The following is a 27,368-nucleotide window of genomic DNA, read 5'->3' on the forward strand; positions in this document are numbered from 1 at the left end:
CAAAAAATTATTCTGCTAAAGAAGTTGCAAATTGTTTGCCTCCAGGATAAAGTTCAGAATCTTGGGCCCACCCTGGGAGGCCCTGAATATGTGATCTCAGCCTCAACATTTTTGCAGATATAGTTCCCTCTTCCTGGAAAGCCATTCTTCACTCCCTCCCCTTCTTTTTCTTCTCTTATTCCTCTGTCAGGATTTCCGTCAAGCAGCCCCTTCTCTGAAGATCTTTTCCTCCAACTCTCTACTGTTCAATCTATCCCACTATTGCTCATAGTAGGGGTATTCATCTTCTCAAGTGATTGCATGTAGCTATTCCAAATCGTCTTCTCTTTCTCCAAATGCCTTTATTCTCCACAGAAGGCTGCTCAGTCTCCTAACTTCCTATGCTCTAAGCCAACTACTGTGTGCCATTTTGGTTTTCCTTCTCTCCATTTCACAAGTTCTCTCTTATATATACCATACTACTTTTGTTGTAGGAGCATGGGGGGGAGGGTATTCTAAAAAACATATGAATGTTTGAAATTAAATGAAAATTAAAAGATTCAGATAATTTCCAAAAATAAACAATGGAAGGAGAAACCAACAGCTATCAAAAAGTACCTATGGGGGAAAATAGCATATGGGGGAGGGAATAAGGTGGGGAGACTGGGATAGCAGCTAGACCTCTGTAAATGTCTCACCTCTGATTTTGTCTGTAAACTCATATAAATATGTTTTTAACTTTATATTGAAACATAACCACCATACAGAAAAGTGCACAAACCCGAAGTGTACAATTAGGTAAATTTTCACAAAGGGAACACACTCATAGACCCAGCACCCAGATCAAAAAACAGAATATGAAGCCTGGCTGGTGTGGCTCAGTGGATTGAGCACTGACCTGTGAACCAAAAGGTCACCAGTTTGATTCCCAGTCAGGGCACATGCCTGGGTTGCAGGCCAAGTCCCAAGTTGGGGGAATGCAAGAGGCAACCAGTGGATGTTTCTCTCCTCTCTTTCTTCCTCCATTCCCATATATCTGAAAATAAATAAATACAATATTTAAAAATAAAAATAAATAAAATATAGTATTTGTCAATATTTTTTTAAAAAGAAACAGAATATGAACAGCACCCCCTCCCAACAAGGATAACGACTATCCTGACTTCTAAGGGCACAGATTCATTTTACCTGGTATGCATATTTTTGTGTCTGGTTTCCTTTGTGCCACGTTTTTGTGAATGTTTGTGAGATGCTTCTGTGCCCTTGTGGGTAATTGGAATTTGTTCATTTTCATTGCTGTATAAGAGTGGTTTTCAAACACTTTATTCTTAGAACCCCTTTATACTTCAAAATTATTGAGGACCTCAAAGGCTTCTGTTTGTGTGGATTACAGCTATCAATATTCATGATATTAGAAATTAAAACTGAGAAATGTTTAAAACCCAAGAACACACAAGGATACACTCTATTGTCTATCGGAGTAACAAAGTCATTACAAGTCTCTTGAAAACTCCACAGTACACTCATGAGAGGATGAGCGTGAAAGAAACAAATGACTTCTTGCTATTATTATAAAAATACCTTTGACCTCACACCCTTCTGAAAGGGTCTTGAGGACCCACCAGAGATCCCTGGGTCACACTTTGAGAACTACTGCTGTGTATCAGCCCTTGGTAAATGCAGTATTCCCTCACTTATCGCGGGTATTACATTCTAGACCCCCCTGCGATAGGTGAAAATCCACGAAGTAGGAACCTTATATTTATTTTAGTATTTATATATTTTTAAGGCTTTATAAACCCTTCACACATACTTACTAACCATTTCCAGTCCCTTATTAACCTTTCCCGCTCCCTTATTAACCTTTTCCACACTTTTATAAACACTACTTATGTTCTTAAACATATTCTACACTCTTAAACCTATGTAATTTTAACAACATATGTACACAGTACCGCAAAATCCCATGATATAGCGAAAAATTCGCGATAAATAATTAAATATAATTTTTTAAAAATCCCGCGATAGTGTGAGGCTGCGATAAGTGAACCGCGATATAGAGAGGGACTACTGTATACAAGTTATCCACTCACCTGGTGATAGATTAGGAAAGTTTCCAGTTTTCAGTTTGGGGCTATTAGAAATAATTGTGCTATAGCAATTTAGTATATACCTTTTGTTTAAAACTTAATTCATTTGAGAGCAAAAGGGAGGGAGAGAGAGAGATTTGTTGTTCCACTTATTTACTCATCCATTGGTTGATTCTTGTATGTGCCCTGACCAGGGATCCAACTGGCAACCTTGGTGTATCAGGACGAGTTCTAATGAACTGGTCTAACCAGCCAGGGCAATATATACCTTTCGATGCACATTCATTCACCTTTTTGTTAGGGAAACACCTGGGAGAGAAAATGTATGGGCATATAAGATATAAATGGAACCATGTAAAATATTTACATAATTAAAAAATAAAATTAAATTCACATACAAAAATTCTCTCTTCATCTTTCTCCTTCCCCTCCCAGTGTGGGAAATGACTGTTCTCCTTTTCAAGGCAAACTCCTCTCCTGATGCTCTTCAGCCTCCCCCATGTCCTCCAGGACTCCTACACTATACATTATACCTGTTTTCTTACATCTTTATCTTCTCTCCTTCCTGTCTTCTTCTCCATGGTCTACCAGAAACGACCAACCCTTGAGCTCACCATTCTTTCTCACTGCCCTCCTTTTGTCTCCTTCCCTTCACATTCAAACATCCTAAAAACATGCCCCTTCAAATCCTGCCCAACCTCACCACCCACTCTTTCCCCTTCTTGCCACGTTTCCCACCTTCCATCTATACTGTATAACTTCCACAGACAGGAACCAAGAAGCACCTTATGTCAAATCCTGGAGCCTCTTCACAGCCACTGTTTTTTCTGACCCCTGTGAAACCCAGCTCTGTTCAATTCCAGTTGCTGAAACTGGTCTCCCCTGACTCCAGCCAATCAGAACGTAGTTCACATTGACTCTTATGATTGGTGGCTTGCTATTCCTTCTAGCTGGAATACCCTTCCCCTTATCTCCCCATGTGCTGATCCCACCTGTATTAGTCTGCTAGAACTGCCATACAAGATACCACAGACTGAGGGGCTTATACAACATAAATTTCTCACAGTTCTGGAAGCTGGGAGTCCGAGATCAAGAGGTCATCAGGGAATCCCAGCCTCAAGGCTACACAAGGGCTGCGAGGTCTGTAGGGGGTGGATGCAGTGCCTCAGGTGACCGATGCCTGCCTGGAGGGGGACTGCGGGGACTGCTGCTCCTGGGACCACGGTGTCGCACGTGGACGGGTCGCGTCGGAAGGGCGACGGGAATGGGAGCACTGCGGGCTGCCCCCTGGGTCTGACCCTCTGTTGTGGGGCGGGGAGCTCCTCTGGATCAAGCTACAGTGAAAAATGTTTCAGAAAGGCAAAAAAACGACACAGTAGTAGCAGTTCCCAAAGTAGCGAAATCAGTACTAAGAGCAAGTCTGTAGACTCTAGCCTCGTGGGCCTGTCTTGATCCAGCACTGTGGCCAGCCTCGATACAGATTCCATCAAAAGCTCAGGACAAAGCAACAGTAACTCAGAGACCTGTACAGAATTTTGAATAAAATATGTTGGTGCCGTTGAGAAGCTGAAACTCTGAAGGAAAAAGCCTCGAAGGGCCACTAGACCTGATAAATTATATAGATGTTGCCCAGCAAGATGGAAAGTTGCCTTTTGTTCCCATGGAGGAAGAATTTATTATGGGAGTTTCCAAGTATGGTATAAAAGTATCGACATCGGATCAGTGTGACGTCTTACACAGGCACGTTCTGTACTTAATCATCTGGATGGTGTGTTACGATGATGGCCTGGGGGTGGGAAAGAGCTTAGTGGCTCTGAAGACCACAGATGCCAGAATCGTCGTCGGCAGCCGTCCGTCTCGAGAGACGATGGTGTAGCTTCTTAAGAGTCTATCTGCACCGCCGAGAATGGCTGTGCAGTCCAACTCGGGAGTGACACGGTATCTGTCTCCTCCCGTGTTGAATCGACATCTTGCGATGACGCTGGAGTGCCCTCTCCAGTGAAGCTGAAGCTACAGAGCCTGGGCAGGGTGATATGGAGGGTCTGCTGTTGCCCATGCAGCAGACCCCCCCTCTCTTCGCAGCTGAAGGATCCAAGGGAAAGACGGAGTCAATACAGCTTGGCTTCAGGTGCGCCGCAGGAGTTGCCGGTGAGGACTACAACGTCAAACCGCCTTAGGGACTCCGGCTCCGGATTTTCTGTCGGGGTTTACTCCCTTAGCCTTTCCCCTGAAGAGGTATGCCGCAAGGCAGCGGAGGTTTTTTGGAGTCAGAGTTTTCCTTCTCTGATGCCAGAATACAGCCTGTGGATTTATCAGTGCAACTGCCTGGAGCAAGCACAAGCAATCTGCGAAGTTCTCTCCACAGCTTTCGACTCTGTGTTGACATCCGAGAAGGCCTGAGTTCTGCCATCAAGTGGGAGTTGGCCACAAGGGAGTTGGCCACATGGGGACCCAGGCTCAGCTGTGTTCTCAGCAGTTCTGCGGCACTGAACTAGGGTGAAAATACAAAGTGATTTCTTGCTCTAGACTTCCTGGGGAAAAAATGCTATGTATAAAATATTAATCGTTTTTCTATTAAAACATGTCTTATCAAAAACAAAAACAAAAAAAGAGGTCACCAGGTTTGGTTTCCCCTGAGGCCTTTCTCCTTCACTTGCAGATGACCGGCCACCTTTTCACTGTGTTCTACAGACCTTTCTGCATACAGCAAGCATTGCTGTTATCTCCTTGTGTGTCCTAATCTCTTCTGATAAGAACCCAGTCAGATTGGTCTAGGGCCCACACTAACAAGCCGCATTTTAAGCACCCAAGTAAAGACCCTACCTCCAAATAAGGTTACATCCCAAGGTACGGGGACTGGGGTTCCACATATGGATTTTGGGGAAACACAATTCAGCCCATAACACCACCGCTCACCTTGTAAGGCTAAATGAATTAAAATGCTACCTCCTCCCTTTAACTGTCAATCATCATGCCTTCATCATTCCTGTAATAGTTTGTACCCTTTTTTTTCAATGGTTCCTAGCACTATCTGCCTAGTTACAATACAAGGGAATGAAAGTGATCAGGGCTGCTCCTTTACTGAGCCTGGTGGCTATTATATGTCAGGTATATATTAACTCACGGCTTATGGTGTGCTTATCATATCCTACCAGTGACTCTGAATCCTCACCACAGAACTATGAGTTAAGAAATATTATTTATCCCGATTTTACAGAAGAGGGAACCGAGGCACAGATGGGCTAATTTATGTATCCAAGGTCACTTAGCTTGTATGTTGCACAGTGTCAGTCACACCCTAAATCTTAACTTAATCACCTCAGTAAAGGCCCTAAAATCATTTTTCTACCCCCACAGCATCAACTTTAATTTGATATGAAATGATCTTAGATTTCTATGATGAAGATAATTATGCTAATTTCATCATCTAAGGGCTTACTTGCTGTTCCTTTGGCCACTGAAAATAAAAGACTGGTTCATAAGCAAATAAATGAATGAATAGATGATAGATAGAATTCAGGTTACAAAACCTGAGGTTGCTCACTTCAATTAAATGTAAAATTATCTGGATGAGATTAATGTAATAAAACTCACACTGTTAAAAAACAACAATTATGAAATTGAGCTCAAGTTTCCTATGGCTTCTGTATTTCCTCTCTAAACCTTGGGCACCAGTATTCAGTTGCCCAAGGCAGAAATGTGTGACTGCGTCCTGTTAATTTTATTTCACAATTATCTCTTGGTTTTATTTCTTCTTATTCAACATCATTGGGACTATCTTACTTTAAGCCATCATCCTTTCTTGCCCAGACTATTTGCAAAGCTTCCTACCTAGTCTGTTTGTTCTACCATCTGTCACTATATTTCAATCTAAGGATTCATAACCACTTTTGGGCCGTGGAACCTGATGACAGTCTGATGTTTATAGAATTATTTTCAGAATGTACTAAAAATGAAGTACAGCCCTGAATGGTGTAGCTCAGTTGGTTGAGCATCATCTTGCAAAGCAAAAGGTTGCTGGTTAGATTCCCGGTCAGGGCACATGCCTGGGTTATGGGCCAGTCCCCAGCTGGAGGTGTGCAAGGGGCAACCGATTGATGTTTCTCTCTCTCGTCCTTCCTTCCCCTCTCTCTAAATATAAGTAAATTAATTAATTTAAAAAGTGAAGTACATAGGCCCTGGCCAGGTGGCTCAGTTGGTTGAAGTGTCATCCTGCACACTAAAAGGTTGCAGGTTTGATCCCAGGGTCAGGGCACATACCTGGGTTGCAGATTTGATCCCCAGCTGGGGTGTGTACAGTAGGCAACCGACAGAGGTTTCTCTCTCACACTGATGTATCTCTCTCTCTCTCCTCCCCTTCTCTTCCTTCCTGGCTCTCTAAAATTAATAAACATATCCTCATTGAGGATAAAAAAATAGTACAAAGGATTACAAAGAAAAACAATTACACTGCAATATAACTATCAAAATGTTTTCTAAAAGAAATGAGTGCTATAGCAACATATGGGGTTTTTTTTTAAAAGCATAACTATTAACTTTTTTTTCATCATCGAATAGGAAATTTAAATGAAACCAAGACCCCGTCAACAGAGTTTCAAGAATGAACACATGCCCATAGTTAACCCCTGATTAGGTTTATGTATTCCTTTCCTCACCTCAATTTTTTTAGCTGAAATATTATCTTCCCTCTGTGACCCCCCCAAGATTGTCGCAGTTACTTCTCCCCAACAAAATGAAACAATTCCACTGTCTTCCAATCCAGGATCATTCTGAAATAGGTTAGCTCTTTCCAACGTCCTGCTTTTCTGCGGACAGCAGCTTCCCAGGCCTCCCCTTAGTCCTCACAGGCTCCCAAAGCAGCTACCAAGAGCAGACTCTGGTTTGCAGCCCCGGTCCCTGGAGTCCTCTCTTCCTCACCACCGTACCCCACCGCTGCCTCACGAACCCCGCCTCCTGCCCCCCAGCATTGGGAGCTCGTGCTCACCTCAGCCCCTGACAGGAAGGGATGGGAGGGCCCTGTAATCATCAGGTAATTGTTACTTCATCCGGGAAACAGGAAACCAAAAGAAAGCGGTGAAGCTAAGTTAGAGGGAGAAGGGAGTTAGCTTGCGGGTGATGGATTCTGACCCCGACATTCCAACACTCCCCAAACCTCACTCTCTCTGCCGACCAGTAACTGCCTCTCCATCCAGCTTTCCATTTCTGCTTCAATCCGGTCAGCTGCGCTCTCTCACCAGCCTTCTTAGCGTTCATGTTCCTACCTCCATCTTCACAAAACGGCTACCACAGTCCCAGTCCCCTCTTCGTTCCCACCGTCCCCACCCACATGGGCTTCTTTTTTTTCTTTTCTTTTTAAATATGCTTTATTGGTTATGCTGTTACAGTTGTCCCAATTTCTTTTCCCCTTGTTCCCCTCCACCCAGTGACCGCCTTCCCTCCAGTTCCCCCCCCCCACTTAGTCCATGTCCATTGGTTGTGCATATAGTTCTTCTCAACATCTTCCTGTCTACTCCATTCCCTCCTACTATGCTTCTTAATTCCTGTACCATCTCCCTCCCTTTCCCTTTCCCCCACCCCGCTGACCTCCCCCCAAAATGTTCCCCATACCTATAATTCTTTACCCACTCTCATTGTCTACTTAGTTCGCCTTTGTTTCGGTTCCCTAGTTTCTGCTGTTGGTTGTTGTGATACAGTTTTCATTTTAATGTTTATAGTTTTGATCCTCTTTCTCCTAATCAAGTCCCTTTAACATTTCATATAACAGCAGTTTGGATCTGATAAACTCCTTCAGTTATACTTTGTCCTGGAAGCACTTTCTCTGCCCTTCTATTCCGAATGACAGCTTCGCTGGATAGAGGAATCATGGTTGTAGGTTTTTGCTTTTCATTACTTTGAATATTTCTTGCCAGTCCCTTCTTGCCTGCAGTTTCTTTTGAGAAATCAGCTGATAGTCTTATTGGGTCCCCTGTGTAGGTAATTCTGTTCTTCTCTCTTGCTGCTTTTAAGGTTCTCTCTTTATCCTTAACTTTTAACATTTTGATTATAATGTGTCTTGGTGTGGTTCTCCCTGGGTCCAGTTTTTTCGGAACTCTCTGTGCTTCCTGGACCTGTAAATCTATTTCCTTCCTCAAGTTAGGGAAGTTCTGCTTCGTTATTTTTTCACATAATTTTTCTATTTCCAGTTCTTCTTCACCTTCTGGCAACCCTATGATTCAGATATTGGCCCGCTTTAAACTGTCCCATAGGTTTCTGAGCCTCTCCTCATTTTCCTCACTTTTCGTTTCCTCTTTCTGCACTGGTTAACTGTTTATTCCTTCCCTATGTTCTGATTTGTTGATTTGATCCCTGGTTTTTTTTTCCCTCACCACTAGTTTCATTTGTATTTTTGTTCATTTCAGCAGGACTAGCCTTCATTCCTTCCCTGCCTTGTTTAAGATCTGCTGCTAGATCTGTAAGCATTCTTAAAACCAAAGCTCTGAACTGTGCCTCAGAAAGATTTCCTAGCTGCTGCTTCATTAGATTAGATATTTGCTGTCTGGTCAGCTGCGTCACTGGGATCTCTATCATGATCTGTGCCATCCTGACCATTTTGTGTTTACCTTTGCTTCCTGGGTGGGGCTGTCACACCTCCTACGCTATAGGGGGCAGAGCCCCGTGCATTCGTCACAACTGGGTGACCCTTCTCACCATGCTGTGGCATCTTGTGTGGGGGCGGGGGTCCAAGATGGATTCCTGCCGTTCACTCTCCGCTGAGAGACCAGGAGCCTCCTCCTCCCTCCACACCCCCTCCGGGCCTCACAGTCCAAGGCAATGGGGGTCTGCCTTCCCCAGCATTGGAATCACAAGCTGATGGGTCTGGTCTGCAGCCGGGGGTGCTCCACAGGTGCTTCTTGCCTCCCTTTAAATACGGGTGTCTATGTTTACCACTGTCCCACCACCATCGCCGCCGCCGCCGCCGCCACCACCAGCACAGCTTGACCTCTTTGCCCTGGCTTCACCCCTCCTACCTGTCCAGACAAGCACCACTTCTTTATAAATTCATATGTTGGACTTCCATTTATTCTCTGGAACGTCTGGTTATCTCTGGTTTTTTGGTAGTTGTATTCCTTCTTAGTTGTGGAGGGAGATGGAGCATGTCAGTCTAGGCCTCCATCTTGGCCAAAAGTCCCACATGGGCTACTTAACACAGTTCTACTTGTGGTTCTAAGAACTATTGTAACTTCAAGCACATGATGGATATATATATATATATATATATATATATATATATATATGAATGATATTTCAAGACATCTGCATTGTAGGTGTCCAGAATGAGTCTCCACACAACATGCCACCCTGGCATGCAGATTATTTCAAGCTGAAAATAATACAAGTCCAACAAACTGAAGACACATTTTTTTATGTTTCCCTTTACCTGCCTAAAGGAATTCAGATAGAAAAACCTGCCTAAAGCAAGGAGGCTGTCACCTTAGCATAATAAGATCTAAATGTGGCAGACAGGAAGGAACCTGGAAAGTCTGTTAGATTCCCCATTGTTTCTGGCTGAACAGGCAAAATTTTATTTACCAAATGTTTGCTCTTTCTTATCTACCTGTGAGTTGCCTACTTTCCCTTTGATGTCCCAGACCTGCCTCCCATTCCTTAGTCCAGAATGACACATAAGCCTCAGTTGCCCAATGAGTCATTGGATCTTAACTTACATTCTTATGGAACCCCTTTAGGTACTGATGTAATAAATTTGGTCATTTGTCTCCTGTTAATGTCCCATGTTAATTTGATTAGTCCAGCCAGAAGAATTTTAAAAGATGGGAGGAAAAGTATTTTTCTATCTTCACAGTATCAACTTCAATATACGAAATGATCTCAGATTTTTTTTTAATTTTTAAAAAAATTTATTGATTTCAGAGATAGCCCACTCAAGAGAGAAAGATAAACATCTGTTTGTTGTCCCACTTATTTATGCATTCATTTGTTGCTTCTTGTATGTGCCCTGACTGGAGATCAAACCTGCAGCCTTGGAATATTGGGACGATGCTCTAATCAGCTGAGCTAACCAGCCAGGGCCTGGTCTCAGATTTCTATTGGTGACCAAGGCATAGGTACTGCTAATGCCACTGCAATCTGTTGCCTATGTTTGTAAATAAATAAATCACTACATTTCAGAGTTTAATGAAAATGAAGTGAACCATCCAAGTTCATGTACCCTGTGAATTCTTCTGGACCCTAGTGGATCCCAGGTTGAAAACTCTTAATCTATTGGTGCAAAAATGCTTGAGGTGACTGCAAAGATACATAAAGAGTTCTGTTTTTAAGATTTTATTTACTTATTTTTAGAGAAAGGGGAAGGGGAGAAGAGAGGAAGAGAAACAACGGTTGGCTGCCTCTCACACACACCCAACCAGGGGACTAGCCTGCAAACCAGGAATGTGCCCTGACTGGGAATCAAACCAGCCATCTTTCACTTTGCAGCCTGGTGCCTAACCCACTGAGCCACACCAGTCAGGGCTAAAGAGTTCTGTTTTTAATCAGGAAGAAAAAGATGAAAATGAAAACATTAACATCCAAAACATTGCCATTAATTTCTGTACATTTTGCCAGAGGTGAACTACAAAGTTAGTCTGGGCTTCCTGGCAGCCAAGGAAACAGTTCAGTCCAGAATTATCTTAGCTTAAAACCTTGATTGGCAACCTCTTGCCTAGAGAGCTCTATGGCTGTCTCTCCGCTTACAGGGCCCACCTGGTCCAGCCCCTGCCAGTCAAAAATCCACATAAACTTTTGTCTCCTGAAAATCTCCTTTGGTATCTGCCAGGGGATTGGTTTCAGGACCCCTGCCCCCATACCAAAATCCAGAGATGTTCAAGTCCCTTATATAAAATGGCATAAAACAATGCATACAGTTGGCCCTCGACAGCTGCATCCCAGGACTGCAAACCATGGATCAAAAATATTGTTTGGCTTGAATCCATGGATGTGAAACCCGGGGACGTAGAGCTCTGACTGTGTATTGTTTTTTTAATGTAAGAAACATTCAAACGCATAGAGAATTTTTGTGAGTTTATTTGAGCCAAACTCAGAGCAATTGCCAGGAAACAAAATCTCGACAGATTGAGAAAGTGGTCTGGAAAACGGCAGTTTTGCACTTTATACCTTACAATATAAAGAGAAGACCTAAATGGGTTACATGAAATCCATTGGTGAAAGATAAGGGAGGTGGGAGAAAGCAAAGCATGAGGAGGTGGAGGGTAGGGGGAATCTTTGGGATTAGGATAAAAAGCAAAACGATAGACACACACTTTTACATAGGTGGATATAAGATAGTTAACAGCTAACAATTAACATGACAATAACAAGAGGATTTGTGGCCTCCCTCTGTTGTGCCTGTGGATGTCCCAGAAAAATATCTATCGGTTGCCTCTTGCAGACCCACAACCCAGACTTGTGCCCGGATCAAGAATCAAATAGGGGAACTTTTGATTTGCTGTGCGACACCCAACCCAGTGAGCCATGCCAGTCAGGGCAATAAGTTTTCATTTCAGACCATCCTTTGTGGTTACTTTAGGCCTCTGAGTTCAACGCTGCCACGAAGGCCTCCCGTAAGCTTGTTAGGTCTGTATGTGGTCCCTTTTCTTTCACAGTTTGAAAAAAATCCACGTATAAGTGGGCACATACAGTTCGAAAACTTACTGTTCCAGAGTCAACTGTTTGTCAAGCTGTTGAGAAAATGTGATTCCACCCCTCCCAGGCCCCTCAGCCCAAACGTAGGCGGAAATCTCTTGCGATCAGACTTGGTGTCCCTCCCCCTTTCTTCAGAGTTAGACCCGCCCACTCCGCTCCGCCTGCCTTACGAAAGGCTTCTGCGTTGGTATTTAAAATGGCTGTAGGCCTCACCCACAAAGCAGGTGCCCCTGGCACAGTGACGGGCGCCAAGGAACCTACTTACAGAAGACACGTAAAGCATACTCCATTTTGCAGGAACGCGCCTGGTTTCCCACGCACCCACGGCGCCCGTGAAGGGTGGGGCCGTCAGGAGGAGGTGGCGAATGCACCACGTCAATCCCTCCAGCACCTCCCCCAAAGCCCGCCCCCGGGGTGCAGCTAAACACGTATTTCCGCTTCCTTCTCTCTCTTTCTCCGCCATAGTGGTCCGTGAGGTCGATTGTTCTTCGCCATGGTAAGTGCATCCTTTACCATCCGCGGGAGGGTGGCTTCCCGAGCTCTGAAGTCTCATGAGCTCGCCTGCGCTGTGGGCTGAGCCGAGGTGCGGGGCCCTTTTAGCGGCTTTTTGCAGCGAAGGTCAAGATTGGTCAATGATCCAGTCGGCGGGCCCGGCGGGAAGCTAGTGAGTAATCAAGCACCTGGGAAAAAGCGGGCTGAGCTGGTGCCACGAGGTCTGATGGGTGTACTGTGCTCCACGCTGCGGCCTAGGCGGTCAGGGTTCCGCTTCCCTTCGCCCTTCTCCCAAAGCAAATTTTGATTCTGAGGCAAAGAGAAGTCACAGCGGGGCACCCCAGAAATTATGGCCTGACTGTGGGGCAGCCTGCGACAGGTACCTGGCGTCAAGAATGGAACGTGGGGTGCTGGTTTTCGTACAAGTTTTTTAACTTGGCCAGGACTCTACCACGTTATGAGCTTCCAGGACTTTATAGTCTTTTGTTTAGGGACTTGAGCTTCACCCCGTGGAAGCGTCTGTAACAAGGAGCGCTGTGATGTGAACCAATTTGCCATTTAGGCGTTCTTCGTAAAATGCCAACTGCAGACAGTCACTGTTGTGGGTTTTTCCTGTGACAGTTCCCTGAGAAGTTAAAACTTTTTGTTTAAAAAAGATTTTATGTATTTATTTTCAGAGAGAGAAGAAGAGAAACATCAATGTTCAGAGAGATACATCGATTGGTTACCTCTTGCTCGCTCCCAACTGGTGACCTGGCATGTGCAACCCAGGCATGTGCCCTGACAAGGAATTGAACCGGCCAGGGCCCTATAAAGAATTTTAACTTCTCGCCCTGGCTGGTGTGGCTCCTTGGACTGAGCACCAGCCTGTGAACCTGGAGGTCTCAGGTTCAATTCCCATTCAGGGCACATGTCTGGGTTGCTGGCCAGGTCACCGGTACAGGGCGCACGAGAGGCAACTAATGATTCCCATTCTTTCTCCCTTCCCCTCTCTCTAAACAGAGAAAAAAAAAAGCCTTAAAAAATAAATAAATGAAATTCTTTATACTCTTCTAGGTATGGGGGGGATCGGTATTTGGTGTTTTATGGTTTCAACAGTTGACAGGAAATTTAATTCACAGCTGCTGGGAGAGAGGGGTGTAGTCTTTATAATGGCCCTTGTTGTGCAAGTGTGTGTTGGGCCGAATTGACCAAACTTTAGACCAGCATTCATGAAAACCAAAGGCTGCAAAGGGAAATGTAGAAAGTCATCCTTGGAAAAGTGCCGTTTTAAATAGCGTTAGAATTAATACCAGAATTATCAGCGCGTTAGCGCAGATCTACTGAAAGCAGGGGATGTTGTTTAAATCTTAATTGCTTTCACAGTGACCCTGGAAAGTGGATACTCCTGTTTTACAAAGAAGGGCATTAAGACTTACTGACTTGCAAGTTATACATTATTTGGTTTACTAAAAGCTGTGTTCTTTCTTGAAAACCAAGTTCCCCAGCTCTCACCGTCCCCCATGCCATCCTCCTAGGGAAGAATGGAAGGTGCCCTAACCTCAGCACAGAGGGTTTGGGTTTGAATCCCAGCTCTGCACGTTAATAATTCTCCTTTGGGGGTAGGTTACATACCTCCCTAACTCAGGTTTATTTTCTTTATTTGAAAAATAGGAATTATGGTATCTACCTCTAGAGAAGTTGCAAGGAACAAAACAAAGGGCATGAGGGGTTTGGCATTTAAAAGGTTTTTTTGGTATACATTAAGCATTCAGATATTTGCTGGACTGAGGGAATTCTTGCCTTTGAGTCTTTTGAGTAAGTTCTGGTATTCCTGTGTAAATTGGTTGCATATCCTTTCCAGTCTTCTCACAAGACTTTCAGGATCAAGAGGTTCCTGGCCAAGAAACAAAAGCAGAACCGTCCCATTCCCCAATGGATTCGGATGAAAACTGGTAATAAAATCCGGTAAGGACGCCATCCTCCTGTGTGTGTTTTTTTCCTTAAATTTACGATTGCTTTTGGGGCCTAAATATATAATTTAAGTTATATGCAATCCAATTTATCCTGTATCACCATTCTGAAATTCTTTTGTGAAATGTGCTTCCTCTGGATTTCTGGACAGCACCCAGCCCATAGCTGGAGTTAGGGACAGACTCTCCTCCAATATTTGTTAATTTCCTGGTTGTCTTTAGTATGGGCCAGAACATAACGATGGAAGGCTGTTGTCTCATTACACATCCCAGCAGGGAAGACCGTGATGCTTACCCAATCCATCTTTGAAATGTTTATCTTTTTAAAGATTGGAATATTGTCCTCTACTGCAGAAGTGGTAGAATTGATGGCTTTGGAAGAAAGACATTACTACAGTAGACTTGCTGCAGAGGACCTCCCATCAAAGGTCATCTAGGCAAACTCCAAGAGCTTACAGCCAGTGACAGCCCTGGTGTGTTCAACAGTGACGTGAAAATTGCCGCCCACTAAAACCTTACATTCCATATGCCAGTTTTTGCTGCCTTTGGTTTATTGGGTACTAGACACTAGTCTTTATTCTTTATGCATATTGATGTGTGGGGGATGTCTCATTGTTACTGTTGCAGCTTGAATTTAAATATTTCTTACAGAGAGGGGAAGGGGGAAGAAAGAGGGAGAGAAGTATCAATGTGAGAGAGAAACATCACTTGGTTGTCTCATATATGGCCTGATGAGGACCAAACCAGCAACCCAGGCATGTGCCCAGAACAGGAATCTAACTGGTGACCTTTTGTGGGATGATGCCCAACCAACTGAGGCACACTGGTCAGGGCTGTGGCTAAAATTTAAAGCACATGGTGTTGCCATCATATACTGAGAAAAAAGCATCGAGTCACTTGGTGAAGTGGGTTTTTTTTTTTTTTTTTTGGCAGCTCAGCCCTGCTGCAAGTTTGATGGATTTCTCCTGAGAGCATCAGACATCCATAGTAAAGCCCCACCCCCTCCCCCTTTTTAAATATATTAACACGAACATCAGTTTCTCTGTCCAGTGATGGTGAAACCTGCCTTTATATTATAGGTTGTTTTAAGGAATGAAAGAAATATGTGAAGCTGGGGCCTACAATGATCAATATTAGCCTCTTGCTCTGTGGACTTTGTATATAGCATTACACACTCTTGGCCCAGAGAACTAGCACAACAGAATGATTTTTCTATTGTCTCAGCTGTCATCGAACTTTAAAATGTATTGAAAGCAACTCTGGCCGAGTGGCTCAGTTGATTGGAGCATCATCCCATACACCAGAAAGGTAGCGGGTTTGATCCCTGGCCAGGGCCTGTACAGGAGGCAACAGATTGATGTTTCTCTTTCCCTTCCTCTTTAAAAATCAATGAACATATCCTTGGGTGAGGATTAAAAATGCATTGAAAGCAGGTTGCAATTACAGTGCTTCATTTTGTGGAAGTACTGCCATTATCCTGCTGAAAGAAAATCTTGTGTTGATCATTTTTGATTTTGCCTTCATGAGGGTGAAAATCATGATGGACTGACAAGGACAATTCTGAGATGGCCTTATCTTTGCAGATCACCTGTTTTGGTATTGAATTGACTGAGGGCGTTGATGTATTGTAAAAATTATACAGGAGCTTTTATGTGTGTGTGACCCATTATGTAGAAATGATTTTTTGATGTAGTTCAGAAAGGAGTAGGGTTCAAAATATACATGTCTCCATCTCGGTCTGCCGCAGGTCTGCTGAATCAAAGGCGGGTGAGTATACACTTGGGGAATGGAGAGCTTCCCCACTGCTCCCATCCCAGTTAAGAACCAGTGTGTTTTCCTACCCTGGAATCATTTTGAGAGGTAAAAATTTGATTTGACTAGTTCTTAAACATCTAGCAAATCACTTTTTACTCTCCAAAAAGAGCTCCAAACTTGTTAAAGGAAGGAAAAAGTGGGACCCTTTGCTTTTCAAGGTTTTTATGGTGCTTAAAGGACGAAAGTGATGCTGAATGAGAGCAGCTACATTGAGGTCAGACTGTCTTTGTAACTTGCAATTTTCTTCTGTGTAGGTACAACTCCAAGAGGAGACATTGGAGAAGAACCAAACTGGGTCTATAAGGAATTGCACATGACATTGGAGAAGAACCAAACTGGTTCTATAAGGAAGGGCACATCAAAGATGGCTCATATAGCTCATATATTTATGCTCTATCCATGTTCTCTGCCTCTTGAAATCACTGAAAACATCACTTACTGTCTGAACAGTTTGGTGTCTTAATTGGGAAATTATTGGAAACGTCATTTTTCTTGATTTTTTTCCTGCAGTGCTGTGTTGCTTCATTAATAAATGTGAGGCCATCTGAACTACTGTTGTATTCTGATTTGTGAGTATACAATAATACAGATGTTCTCTGGCTACTAAGTACAATACTTCAGTATGGGCAGTGTAAGGAACTGTTTTTAAATTTTATTTCATTTTAATTATATAGCTCCACGTGGCTAGTGGCTTTTATAGCTTCTCTTGTGGGAAGTGCATGTATATCATCCTCATACCTGAGGATAGCACATTCTTTTAAAATAAATAGCATCTTTATATGCTCTTCTCAATACAAGTAGGAATCATCTGAACCAAAGGTTGACAAACTATTCTGTTGTCTGTTTTTGTACAGCCTGTGGACTAAATGTCTACATTTTTAAATGGTTGAAAAAGCAGAAGAATATTTTGACAAAATTTACTGGATATATGTGTGTTGGACACTGTTCTAAGTTCTTGGGATTAATCTGTTGGTAGACAAATATATATTGGGCTAATAATAGGCCACTATGCAAGCCATAGCAAATGTCTGGAAAAGGTGGGAAGCAACAAGTGTCCTCATTACCCCTGGAATTAGGATGAAACTGCAGCAAAGGGAAAGGGGGGAGTTACTTGGTCTGTCTGAAGCTCAGCTGAGAGAACGGTTCATTTACTTATCCCTCAGGTCCAAAGGTAATATAGTAGCTGCTTTAATTAAGTTTTCCTTGTTTAAGTTATAAATATCTGGTTTCTCCTAATTTTGACTCTACTCACATGGTATGTAATAATATATATCAGCAGTTTTAAGGCTATATAACATCACAACAGACTGTAGGATTAGATGAGAGGTTTAGTTATTTGCTGTTAAGCCAGATATTTAAGATACCTGCAAACACCACTCTTCTCATTAACTTACTACATTTTTTGGTTATTTACATTTACTTTTTGCTTTTCAACAATAATTTATAATTGTATAGAAAAATTTGAAGACTGATTCTTACTAAAATTATCTTATTGAAAAAGTCAATTTAAAAAAAGCAGTTTTTTTTTAAAATTTTTATTTATTTTTAGAGAGGGCAGTGAGGGAGGGAGGGAGAGAAGCATTGATGTTTCAACTGGTTGCCTCTCACACACCCCCAGCTGAGGACCTGGCCTGGAACCCAGGCATGTGCCCTGACCAGGAATTGAACTGTCCACGTTTGGATTTATAGGTTGACGCTCAATCCACTGAGCCACACCAGCCAGGGCTCATATTTTTGTTTTTCAATTACAGCTGATACCCAGTATCAGTTTCAGGTGTGCAGTGGTGTCTATTTTGTAACTACCAATTTGTACTTAATCCCTTTCACCTTTTCACCCAATCCCCCATCCTGGCAACTATCAAAATGTTGTCTGTATCTACGAGTTTGTTTCTTTTTTGTTCATTTGTTTCTCTGACTTATTTTTCTTAGCACAATACCCTCTAGGATCCATCCATGTTGTTTCAGATAGCAAGATTTCATTCTTATGGTTGACTCATATTTCATTGTATATATGTACCACTTTACCCATTCATCTATTGATGGGGACACATAGGTTGTTGTTTTTATATCTTGGCTACTGTAAATAATGCTGTAATGAACATGGGTGTATATGTCTTCTTCAAATTAGTATTTTGGGTTTCTTTAAATAGCCAGAAGTGGAACTGCTGGGTTCTTTGTATCTTACAGCCTTTGTTTTAAAGTCTATATTGTCTGGTATAAGTATTGCTACCCCAGCATTGTTTGTTTCCAATTTTATGAAATCTCTTTCCATCCCTTTACTTTCAGTCTGAGTGTATCAATCTGAAGTGAGTCTCTTTTAGACAACATATGTAAAGGTCTTGTTTTCTTACCCATTTAGCCACCCTATGTCTTTTTTAATTTTATTTTTAATTCTCACCCAAGGATATGTTTGTTGATCTTAAAGAAACATTTTTTTTTCTGCTTAAAAAGACCCTTTAACATTCCATATCATTCTGGTTTGATGGTGATAAACTCCTTGAGCTCTTTCTTATCTGGGAAGGTCTTAATCCTTCATGATAGTATTTCTAGGTAGAGTAATCTTGGTTGTAGGTCCTTGCTTTTCATCACTTTGAATATTTCTTCTCAATCCCTTCTGGCCTCCAAAGTTACTGTTGAGAAATCATCTGACAGTCTTAATGGGAGCTCCCTTGTAGGTAACTAACAGCTTTTCCTTGCTGCTTTTAGGATTCTTTTGCATTTTAATTATTATGTGTTGTGGTGTGGGCCTCTTTGAATTCATCTTGTTTGGGCTTTTCTGTGCTTCCTGGATTTGTAAGTCTTTCCTTTGCCAAGTTAAGGACATTTTCCTCATTTGGGTGGGGCAGGGTCTTGGGATCACCAGGGCAGGGTGAGCAGTGTTAACCAGATTGATGGAGACTCATATATGGTACCCACCTGTGGGCTCTGGGGGAGGGCTCATCAAAGGAACAATGGCCTCTGTTGGAGCTCAGAGCTGGAGTCCCAGTGTGTGTGTAGACCCTTTAGGAGGAATGTTTGGGACTCAAAAAGCCCTCTCACAGTTAGCCACAGTCCCTGCTGCTTTTCACGGCCAGAAATTATGGGGACTTTTCTTCTCAGCACTGGGACCCCTTGCTCATGGGGGGTGGAGGAGCTCTGAAGCTGATATATCCCCAATTTTTAACCACTGCACATGGGTGTGGGAATAGCTCATTTTGCATCTCCACCACTCCTACCAGTCTGCATGGCTTTATATCTAGTTATAGCATTTCTGTTCAGCTAGACTTGAGTTTAGTTGTAGTTTTGATGTGGTCATGGAAGGAGGAGAGTACAGCATCACCAACTGCCTTCTTGAATGGAAGCCTATTAACATTTAAACAAAAAATACCTCAGCCTCACTATTCAGAGTAGGTTGGGACATCTTCACAGGCCCAGGGAGGTTGTAACAAGCTCGAGGTCACACAAAGTGAGCTTTTTCTACAGACCTTGAATAGTTAAGATGAGAATTGAAACAGTGACATGGGCACCAGTACTGGTTGGCTGTGTATAAGGGGTTTCTCTTGAGTCTGGAAGTTGCACGTGGGTTCTGGTTCCATTGGCCCCTCACTAGCTTGTACAGTTGCTAGTAGTTGTTTCCTCATCTGTGACAGACTAGATCCATGCTTCCTGATGGGAGGAATGGGAATTTAGGATTTATATTTATCCACAAGAAGTGCAGCATAAGATGTCAGGCCCTGGCTGGTGTGGCTCAGTAGATTGAGTGCTGGCCTGTGAACTGAAAGGTTGCTGGTTCGTTTTCAGGCCAGGCCCATGACTGGGTTGCAGGCCAGGTACCTGGTTGGGGATGTGCAAGAGGCATCTTTTTTTTTTTTTAAGTCAGCATTTGCAAGATAATACAGTCAAGCCTATGGTGATTCCCTTGATTTCCTACTGAGAAGCAGGCAGCAGAGTGGTAGTCAAGAGTTGGCAGATTCAAATCTGTTCTTTATCATTGACCAGCTGTAAGCCTCTGTTACCTGTAACATGGGACCAATGGGAAATATAATAATGCACTAAAGCACTTAGTTCAGTAGCTGACTAGAAAAAGGAAAAGAGGAATGGGAAGTGAGCAATATGAAAATTTTGGTGTTAACTCCCAGGAGACATGTGTGATATGCTGGATAAAACTAAATGAGATGGAGCAAAGATAGTGAAGAGGGGTGACTTACCATGGGGGAAGTCAGGTGGGAGATGGTGCTCACTGACAGGCTACTTGGGCTGCTTGTCCAAAGCTGCTGATGGGGACTGTGGCAGTGACAGCAGGACAGGATGTGACTCAGCCTGACCCTAAATGAAACTGTTCTCTTGATTGATTTGAATAATTTAGATTCCAGAAGAGCTGATATACAGATGTTTTGGTGATGTTTCATAAAGACATATGCGTATAATAGTAATGAGGGAAATGATAGAGAAACTCACCAAAAAAGCAAACACCAGCAGCATAGGCCAGGCCAGAGTCATTTTCTAGAAGAAGCAAATAAAAGTTAAGTTTAAAAGTTAACACCCTTCTCTAATAAAAACAAATAAATAAACCCTCACTACTAGCCCTGCCAGTGTGGCTCAGTTTGTTGGAGTGTCATCCTGTGCACCTGAAGGTTGTGGGTTTGGTTCCCAGTCAGGGCACATACCTAGGTTTCGGGTTCAATCCCTGGTTGAGGCGTGGACAGGAGGAAGGCAAATTGATGTTTCTAAAGGCAATGAAAATATAATCCTCAGGTGAGGAAAGAAAAACCAAACACTACTACCAATACTGGAATTATAAGCTATTTTTTTTGTAATATACGTAAAGAAAAGTGCACTTAAAAGTATAGCATGATAAATTTTCACAGGGTGAATCCAATCATGTCACTACCACCCAGATCAGGAAACAATGTGATCAGTAGACCAGAAGTCCCCTTTCGGGCCCCTTCCAGTCACCATCATCCCCAAGTGTAACCACTACCCTAGTATCTAACAATATAAACTAGTCTTGCCTGTTTTTACATTTTATATAAGTGGAATAATAAACTGCACTTTTGTGCCTTGCTATTTTTGCTCACCATCACATCAGATTGACCTGAGTTTCTGCATGCAGTTGCGCATGATTCATTTTCATTGCTGCATAGTGTTCTGGTGTGTGAATACACCACAACTGATTTCCCCACTTTCCTGTTGGTAGGCATTTATAAAGTTTCCGGTTGGAACCTTTACGACTAGTGCTGCTATGAACATCTTTGTGCATACCTTTGTCAAACAGGTATGCTTCTCATGGGTGATTTAGTTTTCATTTTTATATTAGGATGTTTAGATAAAACAATTTTTATAAGGAGAATAAAGCTAATTAAAAGTTTACAATGGGTATGTTTCTAATCTGAAAAAAATTATAAAGAACAGGCAAAGTAGCCCTGGCTTGGTGGCTTGGTTGGAGCATCATCCCCTGTACCAAAAGGTTGCAGATTTGATCCCCAGTTAGGGCACATACCTAGGTTGTGAGTTCAATCCCTCGTCGGGGCTCATACAGGATAACCGATCGATGTTTCTCCATTTCCCCCTCTAAAATCAATATACAACTCTGACTGGTGTGGCACAGTGGGTTGAGCGTATGCCTGCAAACTGAAAGGTCACTGGTACGGTTCCCAGCCAGGGCACGGATTGATGTATGTCTCACACATCTATGTTACTCTTCCTCTCTTTTCTTCCTTCCCCTCTTTCTAAAAAGAAAGAAAAAATCTTGTTTTAAAAAATCAGGAAAATTAAACATAACTTTCAGTGTTAGAATAGAGCCACTCATATGTTGTTTTCTTTATTAAAAGCAAAAGAAGGGAATCTAATACAAGCCTTCAAAGATGTCTCATGGAACCCAGGGCAGGGGGCAGCCAGGCATCAAGCAGAACCAGAACCAGAACCACAGCTTTGGAAGCCTTTGAGAAGCCATACAGGCTGTTCTCTCTTAGGACCTTTTTTACAGTTTCTTTTTGCATGTCTGCTTTACCCTTGTCCCTCTTGGCAGACCTGCTTTCTTTGCTTCTCAGCATAAGGCTAAACATGGTCTCTTTCTCACATTGGGTTAGGTGACCAGAAGAAATGGGTGAGAATCTCTGAATCCCAATAGCATGATCCTGGGAGGGTGAGCCTGAATAGCCCAGTCAAGAGTCAGTCAGCTATGGCTGAGGGACAGGGTCCAGTGTAATGACTGCCCTGTGGGTGGGCTGTGTGGCCCCTAGAGAGGGCAGTTTGGTCTGAGTAGACATCCCCAAGAGCATTTGCTCTAGCAGAGCTCTAAGCTGGAAACAAAACCTGAGCACTGCTCTGGACCTTTATCCTCTTGTTTGCTAGCGTTCACCCAGTGCTTTTTATAGGCCTGTATGTTGGTTTTTAAGTTTGCTTTTCTGTGGGTATTTTCAGAGGCTTCCAAGAATACTGAGACATGGGAAAGGTAACATGTCAAAAAAGAGAGAATCCTGAAACAAATTAGACAAGTGTATGAGCTGTGGAATTTGAAAAAAAAGACATACCCTTTTGACCTAAAACTGAATTATTGGGTTTGGACTGCAAAGAACAGAGTCCAACCTAGAATAAAATGTTCCCTCTTTCCAGAGACTCAGGGACAACCCCCACATTCTTATCTAGAGCCTCTCCTGGAGGGAGCCCCTGTAATTGCCCAGCACTTGTCTCTGAGTATTCTCTGAGATGTGTATTTTGTTGAGTTCCAAATAGCACAGGGCAGATATAACTTATTCTGTTGTTACCTATTCATTATGGTTGTGATTGAAATTTTTTAAAATAAAGTAACCATAGGGGAAACTGAGTTCAGGTTATATAGGAACTCTGTAATACTCATGAAACTTTTCTGCAAATCTAAAATGAAATGTTTACTTACAAATAAAACAAAATAACCAACCAAACACCTAAGCCTAAGGGTGAAATTGATTATACATTTTCTTAAATTTTTTTTTAAATTTTCGATTATAGTTGACATTCAATATTTATTACTTTCAGGTGTACAGCATAGTGGTTAGACATTTATATAACTTACAAAGTGATCCCCCCAATAAATGTAGTACCCAACACCATATATAGTTATAGTACCTACATGGCACCACACATAGTACAATATGATTAACTATATTCCTTATGCTGTACTTTACATCCTTAGACTATTTTGTAACTACTAATCTGTATTTAATCCCTTCTCTTTTTTTCACTCAGCCCCCCAAACCCCCTTTCATCTGGCAATGATAAGTTTGTGCTCTATGAATTTGTTTGTTTTGTTTATTTATTCATTTATCCATTCATTCATTTATTTTGGTTTTGCATATAAGTGAAATCATGATATTTGTCTTTTTTGTTTGAGCTATTTTGATTAACATAATACCCTCAAGGTCCATCCACGTTGTTGCAAATGGTAATATTTTATTCATTTTTATGGCTACATAATATTTCATTATATATATGTACCACCTCTTTATCCGATTGTCTTTCTATGGACACTTCTTGTGTCCACATCTTGGCTATTGTAACAATGCTGCAATGAACATAGGGGTGCATATATTCTTTTGAATTAATGTTTTGGGTCTCTGGATATCTTCCCAGAAGTGGAATTGCTGGGTTATAAGGCAGTTTCATTTTTAATTTTTTGAGGAAACTCCATACTGTTTTCCACAGTGGCTGCACCAGTCTGCATTCCCACCAGCAGTGCACAGGGGTCCCCTTTTCTCCACGTCCTCAACATCACTTGCTGTTTGTTGATTTATTGCTGAAAGCCATTCTGATGTGTGTGAGATTTACATCATTGTGGTTTTGATTTTCATCTCTCTGGTGTTAGTGATGCCGATTTTTTTTTTTTATGTGTTTATTGGCCATCTCTGTGTCCTCTTTGGAGAAATGTCTACTCGGGTCCTCTGCCCATTTTTTAATTTGATTGGATTTTGTTTTTGTTTTGGTGTGAAGTTGGGTGTATCATTGGCGAATATGTCTTCTCATTCAGTAGGTTGTTTTTCATTATGTTGATGGCTTCCTTTGCTGTGCAAACACTTAAATTTTTTTTTAATTCCAGAGAGAGGGGAAAAAGAGGGAGAAAGAGAGGAAGAGACCCATCAATGTGAGAGAAAGACATTGATTGGTTGCCCCTTGCACTCACCTTGAACTGGGAACTGAACTCACAACCCAGGCATGTGCCCTGACTGGGAATTGAACGTGCAACCTTTGGGTTTGTGGGATGATGCCCAGACAATGAACTACACCAGCCAGGGCTGCAAAAACTTTTTAGTTTGGTGTAGCTCCATTTGTTTTTGTTTGTTTTTTTCTTTTGTTTCCCTTGCCCAAGGAGACATATCCAAGAAAATATAACTAAGAGCAAAGAGTTTACTATATCCAAGAGTTTATTGCCTATGTTTTCTTCTAGGGGTTTTATGGTTTTGGGCCTTAAATTTGGTCTTTATTCCATTTTGAGTTTATTCTTGTATATGGTGTAAGAAAGTGATCTAGTTTCATTTTTTGCATGTATCTGTACAGTTATCCCAACACCACTTATTCAAGAGACTGTCTTTACTCCATTGTATATTCTTGTCTCCTTCTTCATGGATTAATTGACCATATAGTCGTTAGTTTATTTGTGGGCTCTCTGTTCTGTTGATCTATGTGTCTGTTCTTATGGCAGTACCATGCTGTTTTGATTAGTATAGCCTTGTAGTTTAGTTTGACATTAGGTAGCATGAAACCTCCAACTTTGTTCTTAATTTCTCAAGATTGCTTTGGCTATTTGAGGTCTTCTGTATTTCCATATAAATTTTAGGATTATTTGTTCTAGTTCTGTGGAAAATGCCATTGGTATTTTGATTGGGATTGCATTGGATCTATAGATTGCTTTGGGTAGTATGGACATTTAAATGATGTTGATTCTTCCCATCCATGAATATGGTATATGCTTCATTTATTTGTATCTCTTTTCAGTTTCTTTCTTCAGTGTCTTATAATTTTTATAGTACAGGTCTTTTACCTCCTTGGTTAAATTTATTCTTAGGTATTTTATTTTTTTTAATTATAAATGAGATTTTTTAAAATTTCCCTTTCTGATAGTTTGTTATTGGTGTGTAAACTGCAACTGATTTCTGAATATTTTTAAATTTAATCTTTAATGTATTTTTCCATTACCATTTAGTCCCCTTATACCCTTTCTCCCCAGAATGATTACTGAATACTAATTTTGTATCCTGCTACTTTATTGAATTAATTTATTCTAATAGTTTTTTGGTGGAATTTTTAGGATTCTCTATGTATAGTGTCAACATATGGATTTTCTTTTTTTTTTAGATTTTATTTATTTATTTTCAGAGCGAGGGGAAGAGAGGGTGAAAGAGAGGGAGAGAAGCATCAGTGTGTGATTCCCTCTTGCATGCCCCCAACTGGGGACCTGGCCTGCAACACAGGCATGTTCCCTGACTGGGAATTGAACCAGTGACCCTTTGGTTCACAGGCCAGTGCTCAGTCCACTGAGCCACACCAGCCAGGGAAACATGGATTTTCAAGTGTGGTGCTCAAGAAGGCATGCTCATGGGAGAGTGAGTTGCTGGCATGTTTACAAATCGCCAAAAGCTGTTGAGCTCTACCTATGATGTCTACATCATAAACACCAACCTTAAGGTGTTTCTACATGGGTTGGTTCCTCACAGGTTGACAGAGAAATGTCGTACTTCTAGGTTGTTTGATCTTAGCACAAACCTCTGTAGGTGCTTTAGTTAATTGTATGGGGGCAGCAAAATGACATGGAAAGCTTATTGGCGTGCCTTTCACTTACTAACTGGGCGACTTTAGGGGAGTTCCTTTACCTCCCTGAGTATGTGTCAAACTGGAGTTAAAACATTGTGCTACACACTGGCTGTGACTATTAAATGAGACTGTGTATCAAAAGTGCTTAGTCTATTGTCAGGGGTCAGTAACTGACATTTTGAAGAACACTAGAGACTATATATTTTTCCACTCTCTATTGCTGAGTAACAAACTATCCCAAAGCTAAGGAGCTTAAAACAAACATTTTGCTTCCATCACATTTTTGTGGGTCAGGAACTTGGGCAGGCCTTGGCTAGGTTGCAGGAACTTGAGGACCCATTCCCAAGATGGCTCCTTCAATCATGTGTTGGGCATCTTGGTGCTGTATGGCCTCTCTCCACATGGCACCTTATCCTCCAGGGGCTCTTCATGTGGCTTGGGCTTCACACAGTGTGGTGCTCTCAGGGTAGCCAATTGCTTACGTGGCAGCTGGCTTGACTGCATGTCCCAAGAGATAGGAACAGAAAGCTGCCAGTCTCTTAAAATCTGGGCCATGAAATGCACCAGGACCAGCTTCATGGGTGTGTCTGACTTGTGCAGTCACACAGGGCCCTGTGCTTAGTTTGATGCCCTGATTTTGCTATCTTGACAGTTTAAAAAAATATTAACAGCCCTGACCTGTGTGGTTCAGTGAGTTGGGTGTTGTCCCCCAAACCAAAAGGTCGTCAGTTCATTCCCGCTCAGGGTACATGCCTGGGTTGTGTTTTGATCCCCAGTGGGGGTACATAGGAGAGGCAACCAAGTGATGTTTCTCTCTCACATGCATGTTTCTCTCCCTCTCTTTCTCCCTCTCTTCCCCTCTCTCTAAAAATAAATAAAATCTTTTAAAAAATGTATTAACAGTATAGTTGACATACAATAGTATATTAGTTTCAGGCGTACAATACAGTGATTTGACATTTATATACCTTATGATGTGATCACCACAGTAAGTCTACTTACCTCCCATACTCAGGGAGGTAAAGGAACTCCCCTAAAGTCACCCAGTTAGTAACTGTATGATGACCATCTGTCATCATACAGTTATTACAATATTACAGACTATATTCCCTGTGCTGTACACTACATCTCCATGGTTTAAAAATATGGAGCACTTCACAAGTTTGTACATCATCCTTCTGCTGGGACCATGCTAATCTTCTGTGTATCATTTTAATTTTAGTATACGTGCTGCCAAATCAAGCACTACTATCTTGAAATTCTTTTTTTTAAAGATTTTATTTATTTTTAGAGAGAGGGGAAGGGAGGGAGAAAGGCAGAGAAACCCAGGTGTGAGAGAGATACATAAATCAGTTGCTTCTCTCACACCCCCAACTGGGTACCTGGCCCACAACCCAGGCATGTGCCCTGACTAGGAATCGAACCAGCAACCTTTAAGTTCACAGGCCAGCACTCAATCCACTGATCCACACCAGCCAGGGCTACTTTGAAAAAAACTTTTTTTCACCCCCCACCTGTTGCGTCTGAAATTCTTAATAAGTTTTTAGAAGTGCCCTGGGCAGGTAGCTCTGTTGGTGAGAGCATTGTCCCAAAACAC

At 42.1% G+C, this 27,368-nt stretch overlaps 2 protein-coding genes and 2 non-coding genes across 4 annotated transcripts; 3 read left to right on the top strand and 1 right to left on the bottom strand.

Annotated features, from left to right (window-relative positions):
* Window positions 1-3,245: 3,245 nt before the first annotated feature.
* Window positions 3,246-4,469, top strand: LOC149990853 (integrin beta-1-binding protein 1-like). The gene is made up of 3 exons (XM_090264043.1): window positions 3,246-3,491; window positions 3,703-3,919; window positions 4,363-4,469. Exons 1-3 carry the CDS (start codon window positions 3,246-3,248, stop codon window positions 4,467-4,469), a joined length of 570 nt encoding a protein of 189 aa, XP_090120169.1.
* Window positions 4,470-12,160: 7,691 nt separating this feature from the next.
* RPL39 (ribosomal protein L39) lies at window positions 12,161-16,461 on the top strand. Its single transcript, XM_090264245.1, has 3 exons — window positions 12,161-12,243; window positions 14,083-14,186; window positions 16,261-16,461. Exons 1-3 carry the CDS (start codon window positions 12,241-12,243, stop codon window positions 16,307-16,309), a joined length of 156 nt encoding a protein of 51 aa, XP_090120371.1. The 5' UTR covers window positions 12,161-12,240; the 3' UTR covers window positions 16,310-16,461.
* Window positions 15,618-15,751, top strand: LOC149990855 (small nucleolar RNA SNORA69). The gene has a single exon (XR_016508780.1). It is a non-coding gene; the product is annotated as a small nucleolar RNA SNORA69 (small nucleolar RNA).
* A 10,449-nt stretch (window positions 16,462-26,910) lies between the features above and the next one.
* LOC149990856 (U6 spliceosomal RNA) lies at window positions 26,911-27,017 on the bottom strand. The gene has a single exon (XR_016508725.1). It is a non-coding gene; the product is annotated as a U6 spliceosomal RNA (small nuclear RNA).
* Window positions 27,018-27,368: the final 351 nt, after the last annotated feature.

Source organism: Furipterus horrens, unplaced genomic scaffold, assembly GCF_987537825.1.
Source record: "Furipterus horrens unplaced genomic scaffold, mFurHor1.1.pri manual_scaffold_17, whole genome shotgun sequence".
NCBI classification, from domain to species: Eukaryota; Metazoa; Chordata; class Mammalia; order Chiroptera; family Furipteridae; genus Furipterus; species Furipterus horrens.